The following is a 25,511-nucleotide window of genomic DNA, read 5'->3' as shown; positions in this document are numbered from 1 at the left end:
AGCGCCTGGGAAGTCCAAGTCGGCAACACATAGAGAATCTGTACAAACATATATACAGGTGCTGTGGGGAGGGGAAGGAGTCTTACCTCCTTCCCTTCCCCCCAGCACCTGTATATATGTATATATGTTTGTACATATTTATTACTCTATTTATTTATTTATTTATTTTACTTGTACCTATCTATTCTATTTATTTTATTTTGTTAGCATGTTTGGTTTTGTTCTCTGTCTCCCCCTTTTAGACTGTGAGCCCACTGTTGGGTAGGGACTGTCTCTATATGTTGCCAATTTGTACTTCCCAAGCGCTTAGTACAGTGCTCTGCACATAGTAAGCGCTCAATAAATATGATTGATGATGATGATGATGATTACTCTATTTATTTATTTATTTTACTTGTACATATCTTTTCTATTCATTTTATTTTGTTAGTATGTTTGGTTTTGTTCTCCGTCTCCCCCTTTTGGACTGTGAGCCCACTGTTGGGTAGGGACTGTCTCTGTATGTTGCCAACTTGGACTTCCCAAGCACTTAGTACAGTGCTCTGCACACAGTAAGCGCTCAGTAAATACGATTGATGAGGAGGAGGAGGTAGAGCCTCTGACTCATTCATTCAATCGTATTTATTGAGCGCTTACTGTGCGCAGAGCACTGCACTAGGCGCTTGGGAAGTACAATTCCCCTGCGCTTAGTACAGTGCCGGGCACATAGTAAGCGCTTAGGGAATGCCATAAATAGTACTAGTTCATGCAGAAGGCCGCGACAGAGCGGTGTAGTGGTGCCACCTAGCAGAAACCATCAGCCACACAAACGGTCTCAAATCGACCCCCGGCCCCCGTCCTCCCCCGGGCCTGGAATGCCCTCCCTCCCTCCGCCCATCCGCCAAGCTCGCCCTCTTCCTCCCTTCAAGGCCCTACTGAGAGCTCACCTCCTCCAGGAGGCCTTCCCACACTCAGCCCCTTCCTTCCTCTCCCCCTCTCCATCCCCCCCCATCTTACCTCCTTCCCTTCCCCACAGCACCTGTATATACGTTTGTACATATTTATTACTCTATTTATTTATTTATTTTACTTGTACATATCTATTCTGGCCCACGTCCTCCCCCGGGCCTGGAATGCCCTCCCTCCCTCTGCCCATCCGCCAAGCTAGCCCTCTTCCTCCCTTCAAGGCCCTGCTGAGAGCTCACCTCCTCCAGGAGGCCTTCCCACACTCAGCCCCTTCCTTCCTCTCCCCCTCGTCCCCCTCTCCATCCCCCCATCTTACCTCCTCCCCTTCCCCACAGCACCTGTATATATGTTTGTACATATTTATTACTCTATTCATTTATCTATTTATTTTACTTGTACCTATCTATTCTATTTATTTTATTTTGTTAGGATGTTTGGTTTTGTTCTCTGTCTCCCCCTCTTAGACTGTGAGCCCACTGTTGGGTAGGGGCTGTCTTTATATGTTGCCAACTCGTACTTCCCAAGCACTCAGTGCAGTGCTCTGCACACAGTAAGCGCTCAATAAATACGATTGATGTTGATGTTGTTGCCAACTTGTACTTCCCAAGCGCTCAGTCCAGTGCTCTGCACACAGTAAGCGCTCAATAAATACAACTGATTGATTGAGCCCACTGTTGGGTAGGGGCTGTCTCTAGATGTTGCCAACTTGTACTTCCCAAGCGCTCAGTCCAGTGCTCTGCACACAGTGAGCGCTCAATAAATACGATTGATGTTGATGTTGTTGCCAACTTGTACTTCCCAAGCGCTCAGTCCAGTGCTCTGCACACAGTGAGCGCTCAATAAATACGATTGATGTTGATGTTGTTGCCAACTTGTACTTCCCAAGCGCTCAGTACAGTGCTCTGCACACAGTAAGCGCTCAATAAATACGACTGATTGATTGAGCCCAGTGTTGGGTAGGGACCGTCTCTATATGTTGCCAACTTGTACTTCCCAAGCGCTCAGTCCAGTGCTCTGCACATCATCATCATCAATCGTATTTATTGAGCGCTTACTATGTGCACACAGTAACCGCTCAATAAATATGATTGATTGACTGATTGATTGATGGATAAAGCGGCGGAGGCCCAGCCCCGCCCAACTGGGCGGCCTCCCCCTGGCTGAGGGGAGGCCCGGAGCATGCGCACTCGGGCGGCCGCGGGGAGGGTGACGTCACCCGCCCGCTCTACGTCCATTGGCTCGCTCCGGCGGGGGCGTCTCCCAGGGAACGCCGGCGACCCACGCGTGGAGGAGGCGGCGGCAGTGCGGGCGGAAATGACGTAGGGAGCCCCGGGCCCTGCGATTGGCCGGAGTCCCCCGCCGGGCGGCCGCGATAGGCGGGGGCCGCTGACGCCGGCAGCCGCGGCCGGAGGAGCCCCCCCGCCCCGCGCAGCGCCGCGGCGGTTTCATGGCGGCCATCGGAGTCCACCTGGGCTGCACGTGCGCCGGTGTGGCCGTCTACAAGGTGAGACAGCGGCCGGGCCCGGGGCTCCGATGGCCTCGTTCGCCGGACGGACGGACGGACGGCCCGTGCCCCCTCCGCCGCCGCTCCCACAGTCCCCCGCGGCGGCGCCGTGACGTCACCCGGCGGCGGCCGGCGGGGGGCCTGCGTCGGGCGGGGTGGCGGGATCCGCCGGCCGAGCGCTCAGTATGTGCCGGGCGCTGTGCTGAGCGCCCGGGCGGGGGGGCGGGGGAGATACTCCTCTGCTCTGAGAAGAAGCAGCGGGGCTCAGGGGAAACCACCCGGGCTGGGGAGTCGGAGGCTGTGGATTCTAATCCCGCCTCTGCCACCTGCCCGCTGTGTGACTTGGGGCGAGACGCTTCGCTTCTCTGGGCCTCAGTTCCCTCAGCTCCCATCTCCTTCCCTCCTCCTTTCCCATCTCCTTCCTTCCGCCTTTCCCATCTCCTTCCCTCCTCCTTTCCCATCTCCTTCCCTCCTCCTTTCCCATCTCCTTCCCTCCTCCTTTCCCATCTCCTTCCCTCCTCCTTTCCCATCTCCTTCCCTCCTCCTTTCCCATCTCCTTCCCTCCGCCTTTCCCATCTCCTTCCCTCCTCTTTTCCCATCTCCTTCCCTCCGCCTTTCCCATCTCCTTCCCTCCGCCTTTCCCATCTCCTTCCCTCCTCCTTTCCCATCTCCTTCCTTTCTCCTTTTTCCCCATCTCCTTCCCTCCTCCTTTTTCCCATCTCCTTCCCTCCTCCTTTCCCATCTCCTTCCCTCCGCCTTTCCCATCTCCTTCCCTCCTCCTTTCCCATCTCCTTCCCTCCTCCTTTCCCATCTCCTTCCCATCTCCTTCCCTCCTCTTTTCCCATCTCCTTCCCTCCGCCTTTCCCATCTCCTTCCCTCCGCCTTTCCCATCTCCTTCCCTCCTCCTTTCCCATCTCCTTCCCCCCTCCTTTCCCATCTCCTTCCCCCCTCCTTCCCCATCTCCTTCCCTCCTCCTTTTTCCCATCTCCTTCCCTCCTCCTTTCCCATCTCCTTCCTTCCTCCTTTCCCATCTCCTTCCCTCCTCCTTTCCCATCTCCTTCCCTCCTCCTTTCCCATCTCCTTCCCTCCTCCTTTCCCATCTCTTTTAGACTGTGAGCCCACTGTTGGGTAGGGACTGTCTCTATACGTTGCCAGCTTGTACTTTCCAGGCGCTTAGTACATTGCTCTGCACACAGTAAGCGCTCAAAAAATATGATTGATGATGATGATCTGTAAAATGGGGATTAAGACAGGAAGCCCCACCTGGGACAACCTCATTACCTTGTGTCCCCCCGGCACTTAGTACAGTGCTTGGCACATAGTAAGCGCTTAATAAATGCCATCATTATTATTATGTGTCCTTGATCAAGTTGCTTCACTCTCTGGGCCTCAGTTCCCTCATCTGTAAAATAGGGATTAAGACTGGAAGCCCCACGTGGGACAACCTCATTACCTTGTGTCCCCCTGGTGCTTAGTACAGTGCTCGGCACATAGTAAGCGCTTAACAAATGCCATTATTATTATTATGTGTCCTTGAGCAAGTCGCCTCACTTCTCTGGGCCTCAGTTACCTCATCTGTAAAATGGGGATTAAGACTGGAAGCCCCACATGGGACAACCTCATTACCTTGTATCCCCCAGGCGCTTAGTACAGTGCTTGGCACAGAGTAAGCACTTAACAAATGCTATTATTGTTATTATTATTATTTATTATTATTATTATGTGTCCTTAGGCAAGTCGCTTCACTTCTCTGTGCCTCAGTGACCTCATCTGTAAAATGGGGATTAAGACTGTGAGCCCCACGTGGGACAACCTCATTACCTTGTATCTCCCCCAGCGCTTAGAACAGTGCTTGGCACGTAGTAAGTGCTTAATACATGCCATAATCATTATTACTATTATTATTAAAAGGTAATCAGGTTGACCATGAAGCTCATAGTCTCACTCCCCTTTTTAGAGAATGGGGTAACTGATGACGTTACCAAAGTCGCACAGCTGAGAAGTGGCGGAGCCGGGATTAGAACCCACAACCTCCGCCTCCCAAGCCTGGGCTCTTGCCACTAAGCCAGGCTGCTTCTGAATAGCAGAGTCGGGGAAGCAGAGCAGGGAACGGCAGCAGCGTGGCTCAGTGGAAAGAGCCCGGGCTTTGGAGTCAGAGGTCGTGGGTTCAAATCCCGGCTCCGCCACTTCTCAGCTGTGTGACTTTGGGCAAGTCACTTAACTTCTCTGGGCCTCAGTGCCCTCATCTGGAATATGGGGATGAAGACTGTGAGCCCCGCGTGGGGCAACCTGATTACCTTGTATCTCCCCCAGCGCTTAGAACAGTGCTTGGCACATAGTAAGCGCTTAACAAATGCCAACATTATTATTATTGTTAGCAGAGCCAGGGAATGGAAGACAGGCCCCTAAAATATCCAGAACTACCCACTGGCTCCTGGTGTGCAGAGCTAATGTTGCCCATTTGTACTTCCCAAGTGCTTAGTACAGTGCTCTGCACATAGTAAGCGCTCAATAAATACGATTGATGATGATGATTCGAATTTCCTCTCTAAGGAGATGCTCCCAAAGTCACACAGCTGACAAGTGGCGGAGCCGGGATTAGAAATCACAACTTCTGACTCCCAAGTCTGTGTTCTTTAAACTAAGCCGCGATGCCCTTCCATGTGCCCCGTTTATATACATGTTCATACCTTATTTTAATATCCGTCTCCCCCTCTAGACCGAAAGCTCACTGGGGGCAGGGAATGTGTTATACTCTCCCAAGCGCCCAGTACAGTGCTCAGCATGCAGTAAACAGTAAATAAGCTTGATTGACCAGGCCTACTGTAGAGAGACTACAGTATAACAGAGGAGGTAGACATATTCCCTGTTCACAACAAATTCTACAGCCTAGGGGGGAAACTGACATATACATGTAAATGATGGGTACGTGCATAAGTGCAGTGGGGCTGAGGCAGGGGTAAATAAAGCATGTAAATCATAGTACAACTATGACGCAGACGGGAATGGGAAATGAGGAAATGAGGGCTTAGTCCAGGAAGGTGCTTGTAATAAAACTCAGCGTGCATGACCATTCCTTCCTACTTCAAAGGTAGATGCCCATTTTTGAGACGGGTCACCGTTTCCCTAAGAGTCCTGGTCAAAACGTGTAATTGAAACACTCATTCTAGAAGAATTAGGTGCATTTGTAATTTGCCTGGGCTTGTTGTCATTATTTTTTAGCTATGGTAATATGCTTTTATCTGTTGCGTATTTGGCGATTTGCGTCCACCTGCATGTCTCCCTTTTCCCCACCTTCCCCCATTAGGCTCTAAGCTTCTGGAGGGCAGGGATCAAATCTTTAATTTCTATTGTATGTCTTTTTAAGGTCGGGATACAGTGGGAGATGTAGTTTTTCCTTGATTTCCCCCTCAACCCCCTCCATCCCCCCGTTTTGGCACAGAAGCATACAAATGCTGCCGATGCTTGTTGTTACTAGTATCTGTAGGTACATACTAGTATGATTGGCTATAAGCCTTCCTGAAGGTGGGGAACTGCAGTGGATCAATCAATCAATCAATCAATCATATTGAGCGCTTACTGTGTGCAGACCACTGTACTAAGCACTTGGGAAGTACAAGTTGGCAACATATAGAGACAGTCCCTACCCGACAGTGGGCTCACAGTCGAAAAGATGCATTCGTGGATGCAGTGGATGCATTCGTGAGGTACCTTTCAACTTTGGTGGAAAATATTGAGGGAGATCGTGGGTGTACAGCCGTCAGATCATACATTTCAAATGAAATGACATCAAAGTTTTCGTTGGAAGCAGTTTGCGATATCCTCTTTTAAAGCAGACTGTAGACATCCATTGCTCCGGCCTTGAATCCATTTAACTCAGACAGAAGCATATTCGTGGCGTGAAGTTCTCAAGCGAGTTCACTGGATGAATGACATTAGACAATCGGTTCTCCGGTAACGTGGGTTCCTAGTACATAATTTTGCTAGAACGTCATTGAGGAATTAGGGAGCATTCTCTCCCTGGGGCACATTTGTCTGGCTCGGCCGAGACCCACAAGTAGGTGGACTGAAGACTTCAGTATGCCAGTGTATTTGCGGTCACTCAGGATACGATTATTATGCTCTCGTTTTTCTTAGCATGAGGGTCCTTTTTGTGTCTGTCTCTCCCCCTAGACTGTCTGCTCCTTGTGGGCAGGGAATATATACTGTACTCACCTAAGTGCTTAGTAAAGCATCCTGCTTGCAGTAAATACAATCGATGACCCCCATTGTGGAAGAACCGACTACATCTGTCAAATATGTCTGTTGAGAGTAATACCGATGTCATGGAAGCTGAAATGTTCGTGCACAAGTCAATTTTGCTCTGGGTATAACCAAGTTGTGTCGATGTTATTCTGTCTCGCACCTGGCACCCTCTAGCTGGTGGACATTCTGAATTAAGACTTATGTTTTGAGCTGATTGTGTTTATCTTTCTTTAGGATGGACGGGCAGATGTGGTGGCTAATGATGCAGGCGACAGAGTCACACCAGCCATAGTGGCTTACTCAGACAATGAAGAGGTAATTTTCCCTTCAAATTGCTTGCGTTGCCACCAAGAAAACGTAATATCCGGTTTAAATATCTTGTCATTCTTGTGCAGGTTGTTGGTTTAGCAGCGAAACAAAATAGAATACGGAATATTTCAAATACGGTCATTAAAGTGAAGCAAATCCTTGGCAGAAGGTAAGGAAGGGGATTTTATCCTAATCCATTTCCATCTGGTCAAAAATTGTTTTAACTATCCTGTGACGCGTTGCATAATTGAGAAATTATCAGGAACTCTGAGGGAATCTTGTTTTATTTGACTCACAACAAGCTCGGTCTGTTCCATTTGATTATTCCTAATAGACAGTCCTGTGATATTTCTCACAGTCCTGTCAACTGTGAACATTTTCCTTATTTCATTTACAGATTCAGCCTATTTCCCCAAGCGACTTTAGTGGGAAGTGGTAACCTGATGATCCAAACTAATTGGGACTAAGGAAAATGAGGGGAACGCAGCCACTTTGGGGGTTGATATCTCAGTCACTTTCAGTTGGATTTCAATGATCTCCTTTCATTGATAGGCAAATACTTGGGGCTCTGTTAACTGGAGATTTAAACTGACTTTTATGTTAAATATCTGCCCGAGAGGTTGAACCTGGGATGTCTGGAGGAAATTTGAATGTGCCCAATTCAGCAGCTCATTTGTATTTCTCGAACAGGAGTGACATCGTTTGGTTTTAATCGTTCATTTTTAGCGTCGGGGATATAGTTGTCAATAATCACTTAGAAGTGCCTTTACAGACATCAATCGATCGTATTTACTGAGTGTTTACTATGCGTAGCGCACTGTACTAAGTGCTTGGGACAGACATCAGCTGTATATTGTGCCTTCATAAGATATCGGTTTTGTTAACGTAACACTTGATTTTTTAATTAATTTTTGAAACAGTTCAGTAATAGTAAATGAGACCCAGTCAGTCACTGGTATTTAATGAATGCTTACCGTATGCAGAGCGCTTGTACGAAGCGCTTGGGAAAGTACAATATGCTAGAGTTGGTAGACATCATCCCTGCCCACCAGGAGCTCCCCTCAGACTTTAATCAAAAGGTCTAATGAGTCTTGCTTTCCAAGACTTCAGTTTCCCCAGAATTGTGACATTAATTTGCGGTTTTTTTCTCTTTGGAAAGTAGATGTTGAGAGTTGGGAGAAGTAGGTAGTTGGATGCAAAAATCACAATCCTGAAGTCCAGGCATTTTAGGGTTTACTCTGTAGACGCGCAAGTGATCATTTACAGCGTTGATCTTTGTTGAACTGAAATCAATGTTGTTTTCTTAACAACACTAGCCAAAAAAAACACAAAATAATTTTGGGGGCGGTGGGTGGTGGGGGGGAGTGAGATATTACGATGGCCACCGCCCTCGCATATCTCTGGTTTTCTTTGATTACGTGACATTTGGTTCTGAGAGCCGTGGAGAGAAAAGAGATTTCAGCAGCTTTCTCCCCACAAGAATAAACCGAGTGTCGGGCAAGGGTAGGTCAGTGGCACCGGGGCAGCAGTCTGAGGCGGCCCCACCGTCTGGGCCTGCCGACCCGGTTTCCGCTGTGCCCGCCAGGGTTGTGGAGGTTCCCGATTTGCGGGGAGAGGTTTGCTCAGTCCCCGCTGGGCTGGGGGCTGAGGCTGGCAAAGCCTACCGCCATCAAGGGGAACCGAAACATTCGTTCACCGCTCCCCTGTCGGTCCCCCCATAGTTCCTCCCTTGAGGGCAGCCATGCCGGTCAAGAGGGCCGCCCAGCCGAGCCAGGGCCCGCGGCCGCGGGGCCGGCCAGGCCAGGTCGTTGGGACCGGATCCAGGCCTGGCCCTCGGATGCCTCGCGCTCTAGCGCCCGCTGGAGCCTTCCCATCTCGGCCATCTCTTCTCCTCCCGTCGCTCCCTGCCTCCCGATTGCGCCGGTCCCTCAAAGCTCGGGCTTGGAAGGCCCCGCCCGGAAAGGCGGCCCAGCCTTCGGAGAAGGAAGAGGAGGAGCCGGCAGCCCCGTTGGCCACCCCCCCGGGAACCCCGGCTGCCTCCCGGCTCCCACCCCGGGCTCTCCCCCCAAGCCAGGCTTTTGCGGCACTGTGGACACCTGTGGGCGGTTTACAGGTGGGGCCGGCCCCCTTGCTCCCCAAACCCCCTTCACACCCCATCCCCGGCCCCCACGCCCCTCTTACCTTCCAGTCAAACATGCAGCCATTGACTCAGAGAGGACGGAAACAGTTGGTTCCCAGAAACGGGCCGGGGCCCCGTAAAGCTCCCCAGAAGCCTTCAGCGTCGCCCCAGGCCGTCCAGCGGCCTCCCATCCCCAGTCCCCCCTCCCACGCCCTCGGGGTCAGCCCAAAGAGCAGCGCCGGAGTGCACTGGTCCCGCCAGGAGACCCGTACCCTCCTGGCCATCCTGGGCGAGGCGGAATACATTCGGCAGCTGCAGACGGTACACCGCAACGCCGCCGTCTACCGGGCCGTGTCCGAGAGGATGCGGCAGGAGGGCTTCCAGAGGACCGAGCACCAGTGCCGTTCCAAGTTTAAAGTGCTGAAAGCTTTGTACCTGAAGGCCTCCGACACCCAGACGTCCAGGCCGGGAGAGCCCCGGCGCTGCCCGTTTTACGACACCCTAGACCACCTTCTTGGAAGCCGGTCGACGTCTAAAGCAGATGCCTTAACGGAAGATCCGGCCCGGACCGAGAGGCGGGAGCCGAACTCAGCGGCCCGGCGGGACGCCCCCGGGGAGGCGGAAGGCGGGGACTTGAAGGCTGAAGATGATGAGGAAGTAGAACCGTGGCCCGCCTGGAGAGACGCCGAGGACCTGGACGGGGCCTCCCAGCTGAGCTCGAGTGTCAGCGATCTGCTGGCTGAGTCGGGTGCTCCGGAGGATGCCTTGGAGGCTGCATCTGGTGCAGGTAACGGAGAGTGGAGGAAGACCCGGGGCCCTCTCGTCCCGGGCGGGAGGCTTGAGTTGGGAGGTGTCGTCCCGGGGTTTGTGAGGTGCTGGACCCCGCCTGGCTCTGCTCCCCGGAGTCCCTGGCTTTGGAGTGCAAACTGGAACTCAGCCCTTTGAACTCGGAGCGGTAAAGGCCCCACGTAACTGGAAACCAGCCCAGCTCTCCCATCCGATGCTCCCTGGCGAGCAGCAACTCCCACCCAAGTCCCAGAGGGGCAAGGCAGCTTCCCTCTCTTGTTGCTCGCCATCATTTAGGCAGGGAATCACCTGGCCCAAGCAGAGAACCATGACCCGTGCGGCCACCGCTTGCCCAAGCCTCCCATTCTGCTCCCTTTCGAGGTGACTTTTTAAACGACGTTGAGTTGCCGTCTCGGGGGAGCGGAGCGATGGTGGCCGCGTTTGTGGCAGAAATCACAGCAGTGCCCCCCCCCATACATATACACACAACCCCCTGAGCCCTCCCAGATGGGGCCTTGGGGCTTGTGGAGATAACATACAACCCTGACTCTGGCCATTTGCGAGTGTCACATTTTCTTGAACCCAAGACCACATGCAGGAGAATTGTGGCCCCAGAGCAAGAAAACCCACTGTCCCTTCCAAGCCCAGGTTGCCAGGGCTTGTATACCCTACGATCAGGCCCTTGCCACATGGTAGAGGATAGCTGGCTGTGGGTTTCAGTGAAGTCCCTTGGCAGGAATATCCTTGCAATGCTATCGCTTTGTTTTTCAGGCTGCTCTCAGGCCCCCCCCGGCAGCAGCAGCAGCTCCCATTGTCTACTCCCAGATGCGGTAGAAGGTGGTGAGGCGAGACGAGGCGTGTCCCGGGAGTCGATGGCCTGCACCGGCACCAACCGCGGCCCCCCGGGGCCGACTTCGCCACAGGGCGCTCCCTCCGGGGCCGGCCCCGCGGCCGACGGTGGGGAGCGGACGTCACCCAGACAACGCCCCCGCGGGAGGACGAGGCGAAGACGGCGTTCGGTAGCCAGCACCCTCGCTCTCGAGATGGCCGAAAACCGCAAGCTTGCCCGCGTGCTGGCCGAGCGCATGGAGGAGCGCCTGGACAGGCTGATTGCCATCGGCGAGCAGGCCAACGCTCAGCAGGGGGCTGCCAACCAGCTCCGCAGGGAGGCCGTGGTCGCAGCCACCCGGCTGGCTACGGCGGTGGAAGGGGCCACCGGGGCCCTACATCGAGGGCTTGAGAAATTGCTTCAGAAATTAATGGCTGGCAACAAGAGCTAGACGGCGGGTAGGAGAATTGGAGGGACCCTAGTGGGGCGAGCGTGTCTGGCTCCAGTTCCTCTGCCTCCAACCCTCCCCGACTCTTCCTCTTGTACTCGGCCCTCGCTGAGGCGGTTAGAAGAAGAGACGGCGATGGGGCCGCGGCCTTCCGGTCCGCTTCCCGCCCCGGGGGAGGGCGGGCCCGTCCTGATTAGTGGAGGGGAGGGCGGCCATTGCCGGCACCAAAGAATACCGAATACCGGAGGTCCCTCGGCTGAGCAATAGGCGTGGGTTGTGTTTGTTGGGCCACGTAATGGCATCAAGAGGACATGTGAGATGGCCCTTCGGGGACCTGGCGAACCCACGTGGTTTCCAAGCGTGTCGCCGGCTGGACCCCGACTCCCACCGTCTCTGCCGAGCCGTCGTGTTCCCCTCGGAAGCTCTGCTTCTGATCCGGGGGTGTTCGGCCACGGGGGCTGAGACGGAGGGATGGTACCGGGGCCGGGGGGCGGGGGGGGGACCAGATCAACCACCTGAGAACGGGACCAGTGCCCGCCCCGTCGAAGGGCCTTCCTGACACGTGGCCCGTGACTGAGGTAGGGCCAGGTTAGGACACGTCTGTTTTTCACGCGGACAAATGTACTACTTTGTGTGGCGATCCCATCTGCCTCAACTGGGTAGAGCCAAAGATTTTATTTTGTGTGTCCTGTGTATTGCCTCATTAGTACCTGATAAATTTATGCATAGTCCTTGCTTTTACGAAGCTTCCGCCTTCTAGAACGCCACATGAACGTATCTTTGGGCGCCGTTCTCTGTGGGTTTGGTTCCGATAAAGTTTTAAAAAAATCTGGCCTGGTGTTTGGGATATGGTTGTCAGGTGTACTTGGAACGAAGCGATCCTTGTAGTTTCTCATTTTCCTAGACGAGGTAAGATGTAAAGAAACATTGTGCAGGGGGGGAACAGAGGAGCCTTTTGAAGAAGGAGTAGTTGAGTTTCCTGTGACAAACTGAAGCTGGAACCCTCCAGCCTGGAATGTCAGTCAGACCCAGAGAAGTAGGTGACAGAAAGGTAGATGTGTATGTCATCTATGTAGAAAAGGTTCTTAGTCACGTAGGGAAATGAATGGGTGTGGGCGACACAGAGTACAGAGGAGAATTTCACCACGCATAGTGGGCAGGAGGGAGAAAAGGAACCCGCTGCCAAAGGAGTGGTCTGTGAGGAATGAGGCGAGCGTGGGGCCTCGTAATTGAAGATGCGGAGGTAACGAGCGGTGCCGAAAGCGTGGAGCAGGTTGAGCAGAGCGAGAGACGCTGGCCCAGATGCGGTGGCAAACACCAGCCTCTCCGGCCTAGGGTACCTGCAGAAACCTGTCGAGCCGAGGCTCCCTCTCTGCCTGCCTCACACCGATGCCAGTTAGGTACCCTCTGGGCCAACTCAGTCTGTGTTGTTTTTCTGTTCACTCACTGATTCCAATGTGGATAAATAAAGTTTTGTTTGTATCCGGCTGTGGTCAGTCCTCTACTTGATGAAGATATCTAGGTGCTTGGGATCTCTTTTGCCTCTTCTCCTCCCCAACCCATCATGACATCCATTTCCTTCTGCCTCCTCACCACCTTTCCCCATGTCTTCGTCTCATAACCACCGCAAGAGGCAGGTATGCTACCTGCCAAGCTCAGTGAGACTGGTAGGCCTCTTGCTGATTTATGAGAAATAGCCAGCTGGACTCTCCTTAATTGGGAAGAGCATATAGGTTTTGGTCTAAGGAGTTGGGTGGGACAGAGATGTAATGTTCGTAAGATCTTTGCTCCATGGACTCCCAAACAGCCACATTGTAGACCTCATAAAATATGGAGACTGAGGCTCTTTGAATAATAATAAAAAATAATTGTAGGGCACGCTGCCATTAATAAGGGTTCTACTTAATGACAGTTCTGGTTCTTGGATCTTGCGCATTTGGTGTTCTTGCGCTGCCACTTTGTGGGTAGTGACATGACACCTGCCATGTCGTGTCTGCTGTCTCATCAGTTAAAAATATCAGAGGTGAAAAACTAATATGTTGCTCTTTTTTTTTTTGAGTGCCCCCCTAGGTGATGAACTAGGACTATTTCAACTGGGCTAGTTTAAATGATGCTTTAAATAAAAATGCAAATACTAGATTTTATACTCTAAGAAATCACACCCAAAATCTATAAAAGGAATTATGGAATTCAGTAATCCAACACAATTTTTACGGATGTTCATAGCATTTGCAGAACCTCCCCAGGCTTGTCCCTGCCCTCTTCATTTTTGTGAAGGCCTGCAGAGGGGAGAGCGTGAGTACAGCAATAGGTCCTCTCCTAGTAATTTTCTACCCTTACAACTGCTCAACATTTCCCTTATCCCCTGATCTTTGTTCTTTTCACTTTACGACCATTCCCTTCCTTTCCCTCCAACCCCTCTTCCTGTCTTGACATCTTCCTTTCCTGTCTCATTCTGTATTTCTCACATCCCTCACCATTCACTAATTCCTCCTAAACTGGGTCTGTGATATCACTTTACTTTTTTTTTTCCAAACAGGAAAGAATCCTGAGCTATAGTAGTCATTAGGTTGATAGTAAAGTCAGCAACAGCTCGTAATGATGGACATGAGTTCCCTGCTCCCCAGGATCATAACCAATGCAGAATAGATCCAGAAAGTAACCTGGAAATGCGAAAATCTGTTGTTCTCAACTCCCCTAATTCTTGCTTCCTTTTGAAATGCTGTCATGGCCACATGGACTAAAGGATCCCAGATTAAGACTTGTATGATGTAATACAAGTTGGCACCCCTGTGAATGGGAAAAACTCTTCATTCCATTGGAGATAGGGTGACCAAAATAGAAAATAACACAATCAGCCACGTAATATGCAAATTGTATATAGATTGGAATGTTTGGGGTTTTTTTAGTCACGCGACTGTAAAATAAATTGCCTCGCCTCCTCCACCCTGCAGAAGGTGAAGGATTGCAAGTGCATTTCCTCACTTGTCAAGGAAGAACAAGAAGCCATCTTTATGCACTGTGTCTTGTCAGTACCAATCTTAAAATTTTATATAGTTACCATGTCCGTCTTGCGTTAACAGCTCTGAAGACCCACAGGCTCAGAAGTACGTCGCCGAAAGCAAGTGCGCCGTGAGTACCGTTCTGGCATTTGACATTTCTCTAGGGTCCCAAGATAATCCCTCAGGCATCCGTCCGTCTTTATGTTGACTTGAACCTTTGTGTTGAATGTAATCATTCGACTGCCGGCCGTTGAAGCTGCCTCTCTGTTTCCACAGCTCGTTGAAAAGAACGGAAAACTCCGATATGAAATAGATACCGGAGAGGAGACGAAACTCGTTAGACCGGAAGATGTTGCAAGACTCATATTGAGTAAGATGAAAGGTAATCGAAAAGGGTCCGAGAGCAGTTTGGTTTCTCAGCGGACCTGCCGTTTTTCCACTCCTAACCTGGCCCGGGAGTTCATTCCAGTTCCTAGGCCACTAAGAGCGAGTGTGGGTTTGGCTCCAGCAGTGATTCAGGGGTGGCGTAGAGGAGCGAGCAGTAGGCGCCCCAGGGTCTCCCCTGGGATTGTGGCATCACATCTTGCAAGGCCACAGAACAGAGCTGCGCTTGTGGAAGAAGCCCCTGAGGCCCATATCGTCATCATCAATCGTATTTATTGAGCGCTTACTATGTGCAGAGCACTGTACTAAGCGCTTGGGAAGTACAAATTGGCAACATATAGAGACAGTCCCTACCCAACAGTGGGCTCACAGTCTAAATATCATATCAGATGCTACCAGGCAGATTGGCAGATTTGGGAGGGAGTAAACACGGACGGGTGTGCGATTGGGACGATCTGTCGGAGCTTGGAGATTGGCAGGTGGACGGGAGGGCGGCAGAGGGGGTGTGGGTGCCTGTGACCTTATGACACCGATGACTCCATTACATTGTGTCTGGTAGTGGTTGACCAGAAGTGTCGGTGTTTTGTCTATAAACAGAAACTGCCCAGTCAGCTTTGGGCTCAGATGTCAACGATGTGGTAATTACTGTTCCATTTGATTTTGGAGAAAACCAGAAAAATGCCCTTGGGTGAGTAGAAATGGCCTTTTTATTTGATTTGCAGGGAGGGGGTATATCTCTAGATACGCAGTTGCAGAACTCTTGGTGTTGAAATTCTAAAACTCCTTTCAGTCAGGCATCTTCATTGGTCAAGCATCCTCAGTGGGCACTTGGGCAGCAAGAGGGGAAATAGGTGTGTAAAGGCTTTGTAATCCAGGGTCTTATGCTCATCAATGCTGATATAGAACCAAGTTTCAGGGTTGCACTGGAAAGAAGAGATACGAACCCTCACTTGAAGGAACTTAAAGCCTAGTCTGAAAGAAGAGACTAGACAAAGATTAATCAACATAGATATATACGCACTCAGTTCTGTTATACGGAAATTACGCTTTTAACAAAACTCATGTTGTTGAGATTGGCACCTTGACCATCACCACACACAGGCACAGCCATGTCACTCAATCTTGGTTCACATTCTACCATTATCAGTGGTGTTTATTGAGCGCTTACTGTGTGCAGAGCACTGTATTAGCATTTGGGAGAGTGTAATCCAACGGAGTTGGTAGACACGTTCCCTGCCCAAATGGATTACTGTCTAGAGGGACATTCTCTGCTAGTAGACACATGTTGTCAAAAGAATGTTCCCTAATTCCATAACAGTGTTCTATTCAGAATCTGTAGTGAAAACACGCAGTATGGAAGAATATGTAAGTAAACGCTTGCATAGCCTAAAACTTTTCCAAATTATTGCAAATATGTGAGACTTGCTGGTAATACTGAGGAGTTCTCTGACTTCTCTGCAGTCCCAGATCCTGAGTCCAGGGCTGCATGCCCACATGCATAAGACTTGCAGGGAAAAAGTGGGAGCGCTTAGGTCCTATATTTTGCTGGCTCACAGGAGAATAGGTGGCCTTGAGTTGTGATACAAGGGAGGCAGTGGAGTTGTGTAGTACGAGGACATAGTTGAGGGAACGTGAGCAAAAGCTTGGAGGCGGGAGGCCCAATGGGGAACAAGAAGACAAACCTGGCTAGAAAGGAGAGTGTAGTGGGAAGATAAAAGTACTTAGGGCAGATTGAAGAGTTCTGAAAACTGCATTCAGGGGCTTATGTCTTTGAACAGAACACAGAGTTGGGTGTAAAGAGGGCTTGTGAAGCACCAAACTCCAGCTGGATTACTTGGGAGGCTTATAAATCACTCCTGTAGTTTCATCCGGTTTCTGTTTAGTTGTCGTGTGGAGGATTCTGCGATTATTAGAGTGGAGGCCTGCGTTTTTAAGAATAAGCAAGTGATGGAAATCCTTTGGATCAAGCTGAAGACCCCATTAATTTGGATTTATTAGTAATACATTGATTCCAACGGCTAGAATTTGCCCTAATAATTAAATTGTTTAGCAGAATAATTCACAGACTTATTTTCTTCTTGGGCCCTGTTGGTAAAATACGCAACACACTACATTGAAAAAATTATGTACTTGGAGATGTTATGCTTAAATAGTTTCTATGATGTTGAAAACTACCATCTAAGAAAGCAAATTATTCACAGGGAAGCAGCTGGGGCTGCTGGATTCAATGTTTTGAGGTTGATCCATGAGCCCTCTGCAGCTCTCCTTGCTTATGGAATTGGACAAGATTCTCCTACAGGGAAAAGGTAAAAACTAACATTTTTGTTTATTGCAGAAACACACAGAAAGAGCCCAACCCAATTAAATCTATAGCCAACTGTCTTATTATACATTTTTTCCAAACATTTTGTGTTATGGTACAATAAAACTCTTAGGGAAAGTTTTGCAGACTGGTGAGGTGGGAATTTCGATTAGAGTGGGGAATGTAATTCTGATCCTGGCACTGTCATGGGCTTGTCCAACTTGGGGCAAGGTGGTACTAGCTGACTCTGTTTCCTTTAAAGAAACATTACAGTGGGAGTGAGGTAATATCTGTCTGTGAAGCACTTTGAATTTTTTGAAAGAGTCTAGCAAAAGTATGTATTGGTGGCAAATTTTGATGCCAAATAATCAGTCAGTCGTATTTACTGATCGCTTACTATGTGCAGAACGCTGCACTAAACGCTTGGGAGAGTACAGTATAACAAAAGAACAAACAGAAACATTCCCTGCTTACAACGAGCTTACAATCGAGAGGGAATTTTGATGCAGCCCAGTCATAAATCCGGCTAGCCTGAAAAAGTTGGATTTTTTTTTTTCATTTTAAGCAGAAGTTTATTTCACTCTTTAGGAGTGAGACCCTGCAGGGATAAAACCATTGAAACAGAAGTAGATTAAAAGCTTGTTTTCTAAGTAAAGATGAGTTTTGAAAGGTGTCTGCACACTCCTAAACAGTTTATACTGAAGATTTCATGAATTGTTTGAAATAGTAATTGTTGGAAAGGTTTCTAATACTCTTTCGTTTTGTCTTTATTGAAGCAATGTCTTGGTATATAAGCTTGGAGGAACATCACTATCTATCACACTCATCGAAGTGAACAGTGGAATGTATCGTGTACTCGCAACGAACACCGATGACAGCATAGGTGGAGTGTGTTTCACAAAGGCTCTAGCACAATATTTAGCTTCCGAGTTTCAAAGGTAGGTTACTTACTACAGTGCTCTGCACGCAGTGAGTGCTTAATAAATACTATTTCAACTATAATTGAATTCAATCCAGCGAGAGATGGGACGTCATGCTCATTTCTATTGTTTTACCTTGAGCTTGTTGGGTTTAATTGTAATTATTGCTCTTCCTCTCCAATCACAGTAGAGGGACTGTTTTCTAAGGATTCTGACAGGGGCTTCGAGAATAAAACCACATACTTTGCCCTTCTAAAGTCGAATCAAGGGTCCTTTCACCCCAGGGTGCTGTCTCCGACGGTGGCCCCGAAGGGTGTTTGGAGGATCGATGACTTCCTTTTCACCCAGTGCTGTGGTTAGGAGTGTCCCTTCACATTTCTCTAAATTTTCTTTCCATTCACTCATTAAAGACTGCTAGACCATGAATTCGTCCAACCTTTCTTGAACTTGATGATATTTTCTCCTTGTATTCTGCATTTATTCAAACCACAGCAAACCCTCTTCAGGTAAATGGGTAAAGCTGTATAGGAATTAACCGTTTCTTTATTCATTAGGATAAGCTTTTGCCAAATTGACATCTCCCAGTTCATTGTATTTATATTTCTGATTCGGGAGGCTTCAGATGATTCTTGGGCTCTAGCCCCTTTGCTGCCACTGATACATTTAATTTTTTCCATCTCTCTTGCCTCCTATGTCCACTGAGAAGAGACCTGGGCGGGTGGGCTTATTTGCAATCTGCTTAACTGGTATTTCCTTAAATGCCATATCTAGAATTAAGAAGTTGGAAAAGTAATGTGTAACGGGTGAAGTGAGCCATTATAAACTTTTGATATTATTGTTGTCCTTAGCAAATGTACGGTTTATCTATGCTTGCTTAGCTACACCGAATAGGGGTGTTTGGTATTGGGATATTGCAGGAGGCTTCATATTAATAACAATTGTTAGAAACATATTAACAGTCAAGTCATAACAGAAAATGTAGCAGTAATTGATTAGCTGCAAATTTTACAATGTTCTGTTTGGCCAGTTACTTTGAAGAGTTCTTGGCATCTTTGTTTTGAGTCACACTGATAACTTTATGGCATGATTGCTCTAGGTTCCCAGAAAGCCACATGATTTAATGGATAAAGAAATGCATGAGACGTTACAGGACGTAAGTTCTAGTTTCAGATCAGTGGCTCACTGTGGGCCAATGTACTGCTTATCTTTAGAATGGGAGATGATCCATGCCCTATCTGCTTCAAAAGAATATTTGGAGAATGAGTGAAATCTCTCATGTACTTGAGCTGTTCAGACTCAAGGCAATAAATGCCATAGTTTAATTTTTAACTAAAAGTAGCTTTATTATTTCTCTTGAATGATTGGCGAGATTTCTTCGTTGTTCATAGTATCCATTTTTAAGTTAATTGGCTATCCAGAATCTTTAGTGAGATTCAAAGTGATTACCCAGAAATTTTCTAACTCAGCCAAATCTCTGTTTTGAATTTTCAGATCTTTTAAACATGACGTAAGGGAAAATCCTCGAGCCATGATGAAATTAATGAACAGTGCGGACATCGCTAAACATTCCTTGTCAACTTTGGGAAGTGCAAATTGTTTCGTTGACTCACTCTACGGAGGTCTGGATTTCGACTGTAATGTGTCCAGGTAAAACTGAATACTTTTGAATGATATAATTTTTTTTTGTATTTTCCCTGATTGAAAATACCCGGCTTCTCCACTGTGACCTAAAGTAGTTGAGGATCGCGACACAGTAGAAGAGGCTGCCTTATCCGGCGATAAGGTTGGCCCTTTTACCTCACCCCCAAAATTTAGCTGCTTTAGAATGAAAATGAGGAAGCTAACATCCAGGCAAAGCCCTACCCCACTGTTTCCATGTCCCCCTGCCCTCTGTCTTCCCTAACACAAAATGGAAGCTGGATTCTCTGCTCTCTCTGAAAACAACAGAGAAGTGCAGCACAGTAGAGCAGCCTGGCTAAGCTCTGTCCTTTGACGTTATCCCCAATTCTGAGCTTTTTTGGGGGGAAACAGGGAGACTCGCTCCCTAGTGACAGAGGAGGAGGTTGTGGCTCCTCCACTTGTCTGCTGTGTGACCTTGGGCAAGTCACTTAACTTCTCTATGCCTCAGTTACCTCATCTGTAAAATGGGAATTGAGGCTGCGAGCCCCAGGTGGGACAAGGGACTGTGTCCAACCCTATTTGCTTGTATCCACCCCAGCGCTTAGTACAGTGCCTGGCATGTAATAATAACATTTATGATAATTGTTAAGTGCTTAGTATGTGCCAAGCCCTGTTCTAAGCACTGGGGTAGATACAAGGCAATCAGGTTGTCCCACATGGGGCTCACAGTCTTAATCCCCATTTTACCGATGAGGTAACGGAGGCCCAGAGAAGTGAAGTGACTCGCCCAAAGTCACAAAGCTGACAGTGGCGGAGTCGGGATTAGAACCCATGACCTCTGACTCCCAAGCCCGTGCTCTTTAAACCACGCTGCTTCTCCACGTAGTAAGCGCTTAACAAGTACCATAATCAATATTATTATTATTGTCACGGCTACCACTAAGGCCAAAATCTTAGCTCCTGCCCCTGCTAAGATTTTTGGATGAACATGTTTTACGTCAATTTTCAAGAAACAGGTGAATTTTTAAAATGATTGACAGAGCCCCGAAAGAGGAGTCAAAGATGTGCAGAAATGTTCAGAAAACCATAGCCTACTACAAGGCGGTTTATGAAGGAAAAAGGCTATTCAACACTTAGACTTGAAAAATCATCACCACAGTTAGCAGAGCAAGTGTCTACTTCTGCAGCCTCCTGCAAAGGCTAGCAGTCATATTACAACTCCTTGGTTATTGTTGTGATGTTTGGCATTAAATCACTTAAATAGAGACAACTAGTTTAGTGATGTTTGTTACAGAGTATTGCATGTAAAGAAACTTTAAATTTTCCAGAGGTTTTGGAACGAGTTCCAATTTATAACATGTATGACTATGGGGAAAAGTATCCCGTGATACATGCGTGTTTTCAAGAAAATTGTGGCTATACCATGAAGTATGCCTTTAATGAAGTTCCTTCTAGAAATAAGGTTTTGTTACTGACCATTCTTCAAAAATAAAGTGTGTCTCTCTCTCTATCTCTCTCAGGGCAAGATTTGAACTTATATGTTCTTCACTTTTTAATAAATGTATTGACGTAGTTAAGAAACTCTTAGACCAAGTTGGATTTGCGTCCGATGATATCAACAAGGTACTCAGCTAAATACTTATGATTGCATCTCTTAAAAAATCTTATGCATGGGTGTGGTCCGAGTTATTTAATCCTGATACAGTATGTAAGTATTGTGTGTCTTTAAAATTGAGTTTCAAAGTATAATGTGCTTGGGATAGATTGATTTTAACATTTATAATTTTGGTTTGTTCGCTCAGGTTAATTGCCCTTTTTTTTTTTAATGATGTCCTGCTTTTAGTGATTTGGTTACCCCAAATAATGCTGTAGAAGCAAATATTTAATTTTATAGGTGGGAGATTGTATGCTTCGTAGGTTAATAGTCGGGCTGGACACAGTCTCTGTCGCATATGGGGCTCACAGTCTAACTGGGAAGGAGAAGGATTTAATCCCCACTTTGCAGATGAGGTAACCGAGACTAGAGATCTTGTCCAAGGTCACCCAGAAGACTTGAGTTGGATCTGGGATTAGAACCCAGGTCCTCTCTCAGACCTGTGCTCTTTCCACTAGAACTCATTGCTGGTGGAAGTACGTCCTCCAAAACCGCCAGTTCTTACATTTTCAAGAGTATATTTTACATTACATTTTTCGATCTTGGTGGGGGAAATATATTAAGAACCCACTGTGAAGGGTTTAAGTATGCCACCAACTATGTATGCAAAGTTGTAAAGTTCATGCAGTGACATAATAGCATTTCTTTATGTCCTCCTTTTTCTGGGTCTTCTTAGTTTGAGGCAAAGGAAAGAGGAGTTTTCCTCTTTGTTGCCCTAATCTGGAATAGATGCTGAGTTGAAAACATCCATTTCAGTCTCTTTATTAAAAGAGATTTGAAAAGGCTCTACCCGCTTAGGAGACTTAAAACCAATGAAATATGCACATTTATGTGTGTGTGTGTGTGTGTGTGTGTGTGTGTATATATGTACATATATATATATATATATATAAAATGTATATATATATATATGTATAAAATGTGTGTGTCTGTATATATATATATAACATACACTTCAAGAGTGACCCAACCTGGGTCATTCAGTTTTGGAAGAACCATGTTTTTTAAGATGAAGAAAAATGAATACTCTTCTCTAGGTCGTTCTTTGTGGAGGGTCCACTCGAATTCCAAAGCTTCAACAGCTCATAAAGGATCTCTTTCCAACTGTTGAGCTACTGAATTCTATCCCTCCTGATGAAGTTATCCCCATCGGTGCTGCCACAGAAGCAGGAATTCTCATTGGGAAAGAAAATTTTTCACTGGAGGAGGACTCTCTGGCTATTGAGTGTTCGGCAAAAGACATTTTAGTGAAGGTAAGTTAAGCGTGGGTTTTGTTTTTTGTTTTTTTTTCCATGGTTCATTGCAAAAAGCCCAGCACCATTTTATGATCACCCATTTACTTGGATTGACAAGCTTTCAGCACATGTGAAATTCTCCACATCCTCCTCTGTCTAGATTAGTCAGGACTGGGCACAACTGGATAGTCTGAAAAGATGGGTTTAAAGGGGATCTAGTTCAGGGAATTGAATATGTGCTAGTGACTTGTTGCTGGCAACACAAAATCTTGGGTAACCTTGGAACCTGTCTCAGACCTCGACTTGCAAGGCCTAACCCAAACTAATGCAAGCACAGCTTCAGCCCATTACTTTTACCTGAACCAAAAACAGTCTGAGTAAACCAATGGTCCGGGGAAACAAAGGCTTACTGTACAATCAACCCTAACCCTAATTTTGTTCACTATACGTTGGCCTGAAAATTAAAGTTAGTTTTGTTACGGTTGCTACTGTTTGTCAAGCATAAATATATAATAAGCCCTGGTACAATATTAAACAAGTTATAGTTTCAATGGAATTGACCTAGTGTGAATTATGCAGGACATACCTAAAAAAAGCCTTTAGGCTAGGGAAGAATTCGTATGGTACTTACTGATGTTTTTGTTTTTTCATTAGGGAATCGATGAATCAGGAGCCGACAGATTTACAGTCTTGTTCCCCTCAGGAACTCCTTTGCCAGCCCGAAGGCAGCACACTTTTCAAGCCCCGGGAAGCATATCCTCCGTTTGCCTGGAGCTATATGAGTCACTAGGAAAAAATTTTGCAAAACAAGAAAATAAATTTGCACAGGTAAAAGTGTAAAAAAAAAAAAATTAGTGCAAATGTGCCAGTGATAAATCATTTGCGATTAGGTTTTATTTAAATTATATATTTTTAATAAATAAGGCCATCATAAACTTGTGAACCTAGACAAGAGGTTCTTCCCTTCCAAATGTCTGGGAAAGGGATCGGAAATGGAAAGTTTTTCAGTGAAGAGGAATATCTCGAAATGGCAGCCAAGCCAGGCAAGGAGAATCTGTTGCTTTTTATCGAGTGCCAATCAGGCTGGGCAACAGAAAACAATAAAACCTCTGAGAGGCTAGATCTGGACTAAAATTCTGTTCGAGTCATTAAAAGGGGATGCGGGAGATAAATTAGGAATCTAGCCTTAATTGTCTTCGCAACACAAACATGAAGAGCCCTAAATTTTCCTTCTTGGATTTTGACCAAGAGGAAAGTAGGGTCCTTGGGAGAAGGTGGCGAGCACTCTGGGATTTGTTTTTTGTTGTTGCTGTTGTTTTTTTCCTCTACCCTAAACCCCAGCGATAATCTAGTTTTATTACGAGACTCATTTCTACCAGGACATTTGTTTTTGTATACATTTTGGCTAGAACGTTGTAAGGAAATGTTTAGTAGAAGTAGTGGTAATAGTATTTGTTATTAAGCACTTGCTTTGTGCAGAGCACTGTACTAAGATTGGGAAAGAACCCACAGGTGGGAATTAGACACAGCCTTTGCCCCTCTGCAGGCTCACAATGACACCGTTGACCCGACATCCTGAGCCTGTTTCACATACAGCACTAGGTGGTCAGAAGAAGCGGTCAGGCATGTGGCCTGCCTGTGGAATTAGAATGAGTGAATACTGCAACGCATGTTTGCTTCAGTGCAGGGTTTTGCAAAAATACAACTCCTGTGTCATAGGGGAAGCTAGATGTTTTTATAATTAAGCAGGATCATTTCAAAATTAGGCAGGATACCGATCATTAATAAAGTGTTGTCAGTGAATTGATTCCCGACTACATTTTATAGACATTGAAAGAAAATGAATGCCATGCAAATTAGCATTTGCCAGTCTTCACATTCAAAGAGCTTAAGCCTCAGTGGCAAATGAGTAATTATCCAAAATGAATAAGTTTTCCTTGTTTGTCACCTAACTCCAGCTTCTGCCTCCTCTTTCTCCTGGCATCTCCTTAGGGATCCCAGCAACCACTGCACTGTAAACTCCTTGTGGGTAGTGATTGTGTCTACCAACCCTCTTCTATTGTACTCTCTCGAGCCCTTAGTCCAGTGCTCTGCACACAGTAATCACTCCATAATAGCCATTGATTGATTGGGGCTGAGAAGATATTGTGCTCTCTCTCCCTCTCTCTCTCTCTCTGTCTCTCTCTCTCTCTCTCTCTCTCTCTCTCTCTCTCTCTCTGTGTTTTAGCAAAATTATTGAGTATTGGAGTTATCTTCTGAAGAAAGCAGAGTTTTCTAAGAGGAAAAGAGGAAAATACTGGTGAAAATTGAGAGCCTCATGTTAGAAATGGGGAAAAATATGACATCGACCTCCTTTTAGGAGGAGAAATGTTCAGTTACAAAGATTTTGGAGGAGCAGCGTGGTTTAGTGGAAAGAGCATGGATTTAGGAGTCAGAGGACGTGCGCCACTTGTCTGCTGTGTGACCTTGGGCAAGTCACTTCACTTTTCTGTGCCTCAGTTACCTCATCTGTAAAATGGGGGTTAAGACTGTGAGGCCCACTTGGGACAACCTGATTACCTTTTATCTACCCCTGGGCGTAGAACAGTCTTGGCACATAGTAAGCGCTAAACAAATACCATCATCATCATTATGTTGCTTTTATTCTTGAAATTTTGGATGTAAATATTTGGTAGACATTGGATCTTAATACTGTTTTACTAAATCATTTCTAACATCCTTTCTCTTATAAACAGATTGTACTCCAGGATTTAGATAAAAAGGAAAATGGGCTACGTGATATATTAGCTGTTCTCACTATGAAAAGGTACTCACCTGACTTATTTGTTTTATTTGCTTTATGTGTTGTGGGGGTTTTTTCATGACTTTAACCTTGAAAATTGGTGTATTGGACTTTTTCTGTAGGAGCTAACAACTTATGAAGCTATAACCTATTGAGATTGATGGGCACCAGTTATTTCTAACTGCTTTTGATTCAATAAGTAAAGCCCCCTTGGATAATTTTGTCTTTTTCTTTTTGTTTAGGGATGGATCTTTACATGTGACGTGCACAGATCAAAGCACTGGCAAATGTGAAGCAATCACAGTTGAGGTAGCATCATAGTACCTCCTACAAAGCCTCAGTTTTTGCTACTGGAATACCTGTGTTTGATTTCTGTTTGTTCTAAAGTGATGTTTATATTAAAACAGTTTTTTAATGAACCTTGAAA

General features: G+C 47.0%; 2 protein-coding genes across 2 annotated transcripts; both read left to right on the top strand.

Moving 5' to 3' along the window:
• The first annotated feature begins 2,375 nt into the window (after positions 1 to 2,375).
• Positions 2,376 to 25,511, top strand: HSPA14 (heat shock protein family A (Hsp70) member 14). The gene is made up of 14 exons (XM_038741495.1): positions 2,376 to 2,449; positions 6,929 to 7,009; positions 7,090 to 7,172; positions 14,269 to 14,317; positions 14,464 to 14,569; positions 15,169 to 15,259; positions 16,773 to 16,877; positions 17,650 to 17,811; positions 19,285 to 19,440; positions 20,934 to 21,036; positions 22,105 to 22,320; positions 22,957 to 23,130; positions 25,038 to 25,108; positions 25,327 to 25,511. Exons 1-14 carry the CDS (start codon positions 2,393 to 2,395, stop codon positions 25,403 to 25,405), a joined length of 1,533 nt encoding a protein of 510 aa, XP_038597423.1. The 5' UTR covers positions 2,376 to 2,392; the 3' UTR covers positions 25,406 to 25,511.
• Positions 7,098 to 11,598, top strand: LOC119921130 (zinc finger and SCAN domain containing 29). The gene is made up of 3 exons (XM_038741497.1): positions 7,098 to 7,172; positions 9,192 to 9,909; positions 10,680 to 11,598. Exons 2-3 carry the CDS (start codon positions 9,198 to 9,200, stop codon positions 11,186 to 11,188), a joined length of 1,221 nt encoding a protein of 406 aa, XP_038597425.1. The 5' UTR covers positions 7,098 to 7,172; positions 9,192 to 9,197; the 3' UTR covers positions 11,189 to 11,598.

This window comes from Tachyglossus aculeatus (assembly GCF_015852505.1).
Source record: "Tachyglossus aculeatus isolate mTacAcu1 chromosome 12 unlocalized genomic scaffold, mTacAcu1.pri SUPER_6_unloc_1, whole genome shotgun sequence".
Classification (NCBI taxonomy): Eukaryota; Metazoa; Chordata; class Mammalia; order Monotremata; family Tachyglossidae; genus Tachyglossus; species Tachyglossus aculeatus.
This window is presented reverse-complemented; position numbering and strand designations above follow the sequence as displayed.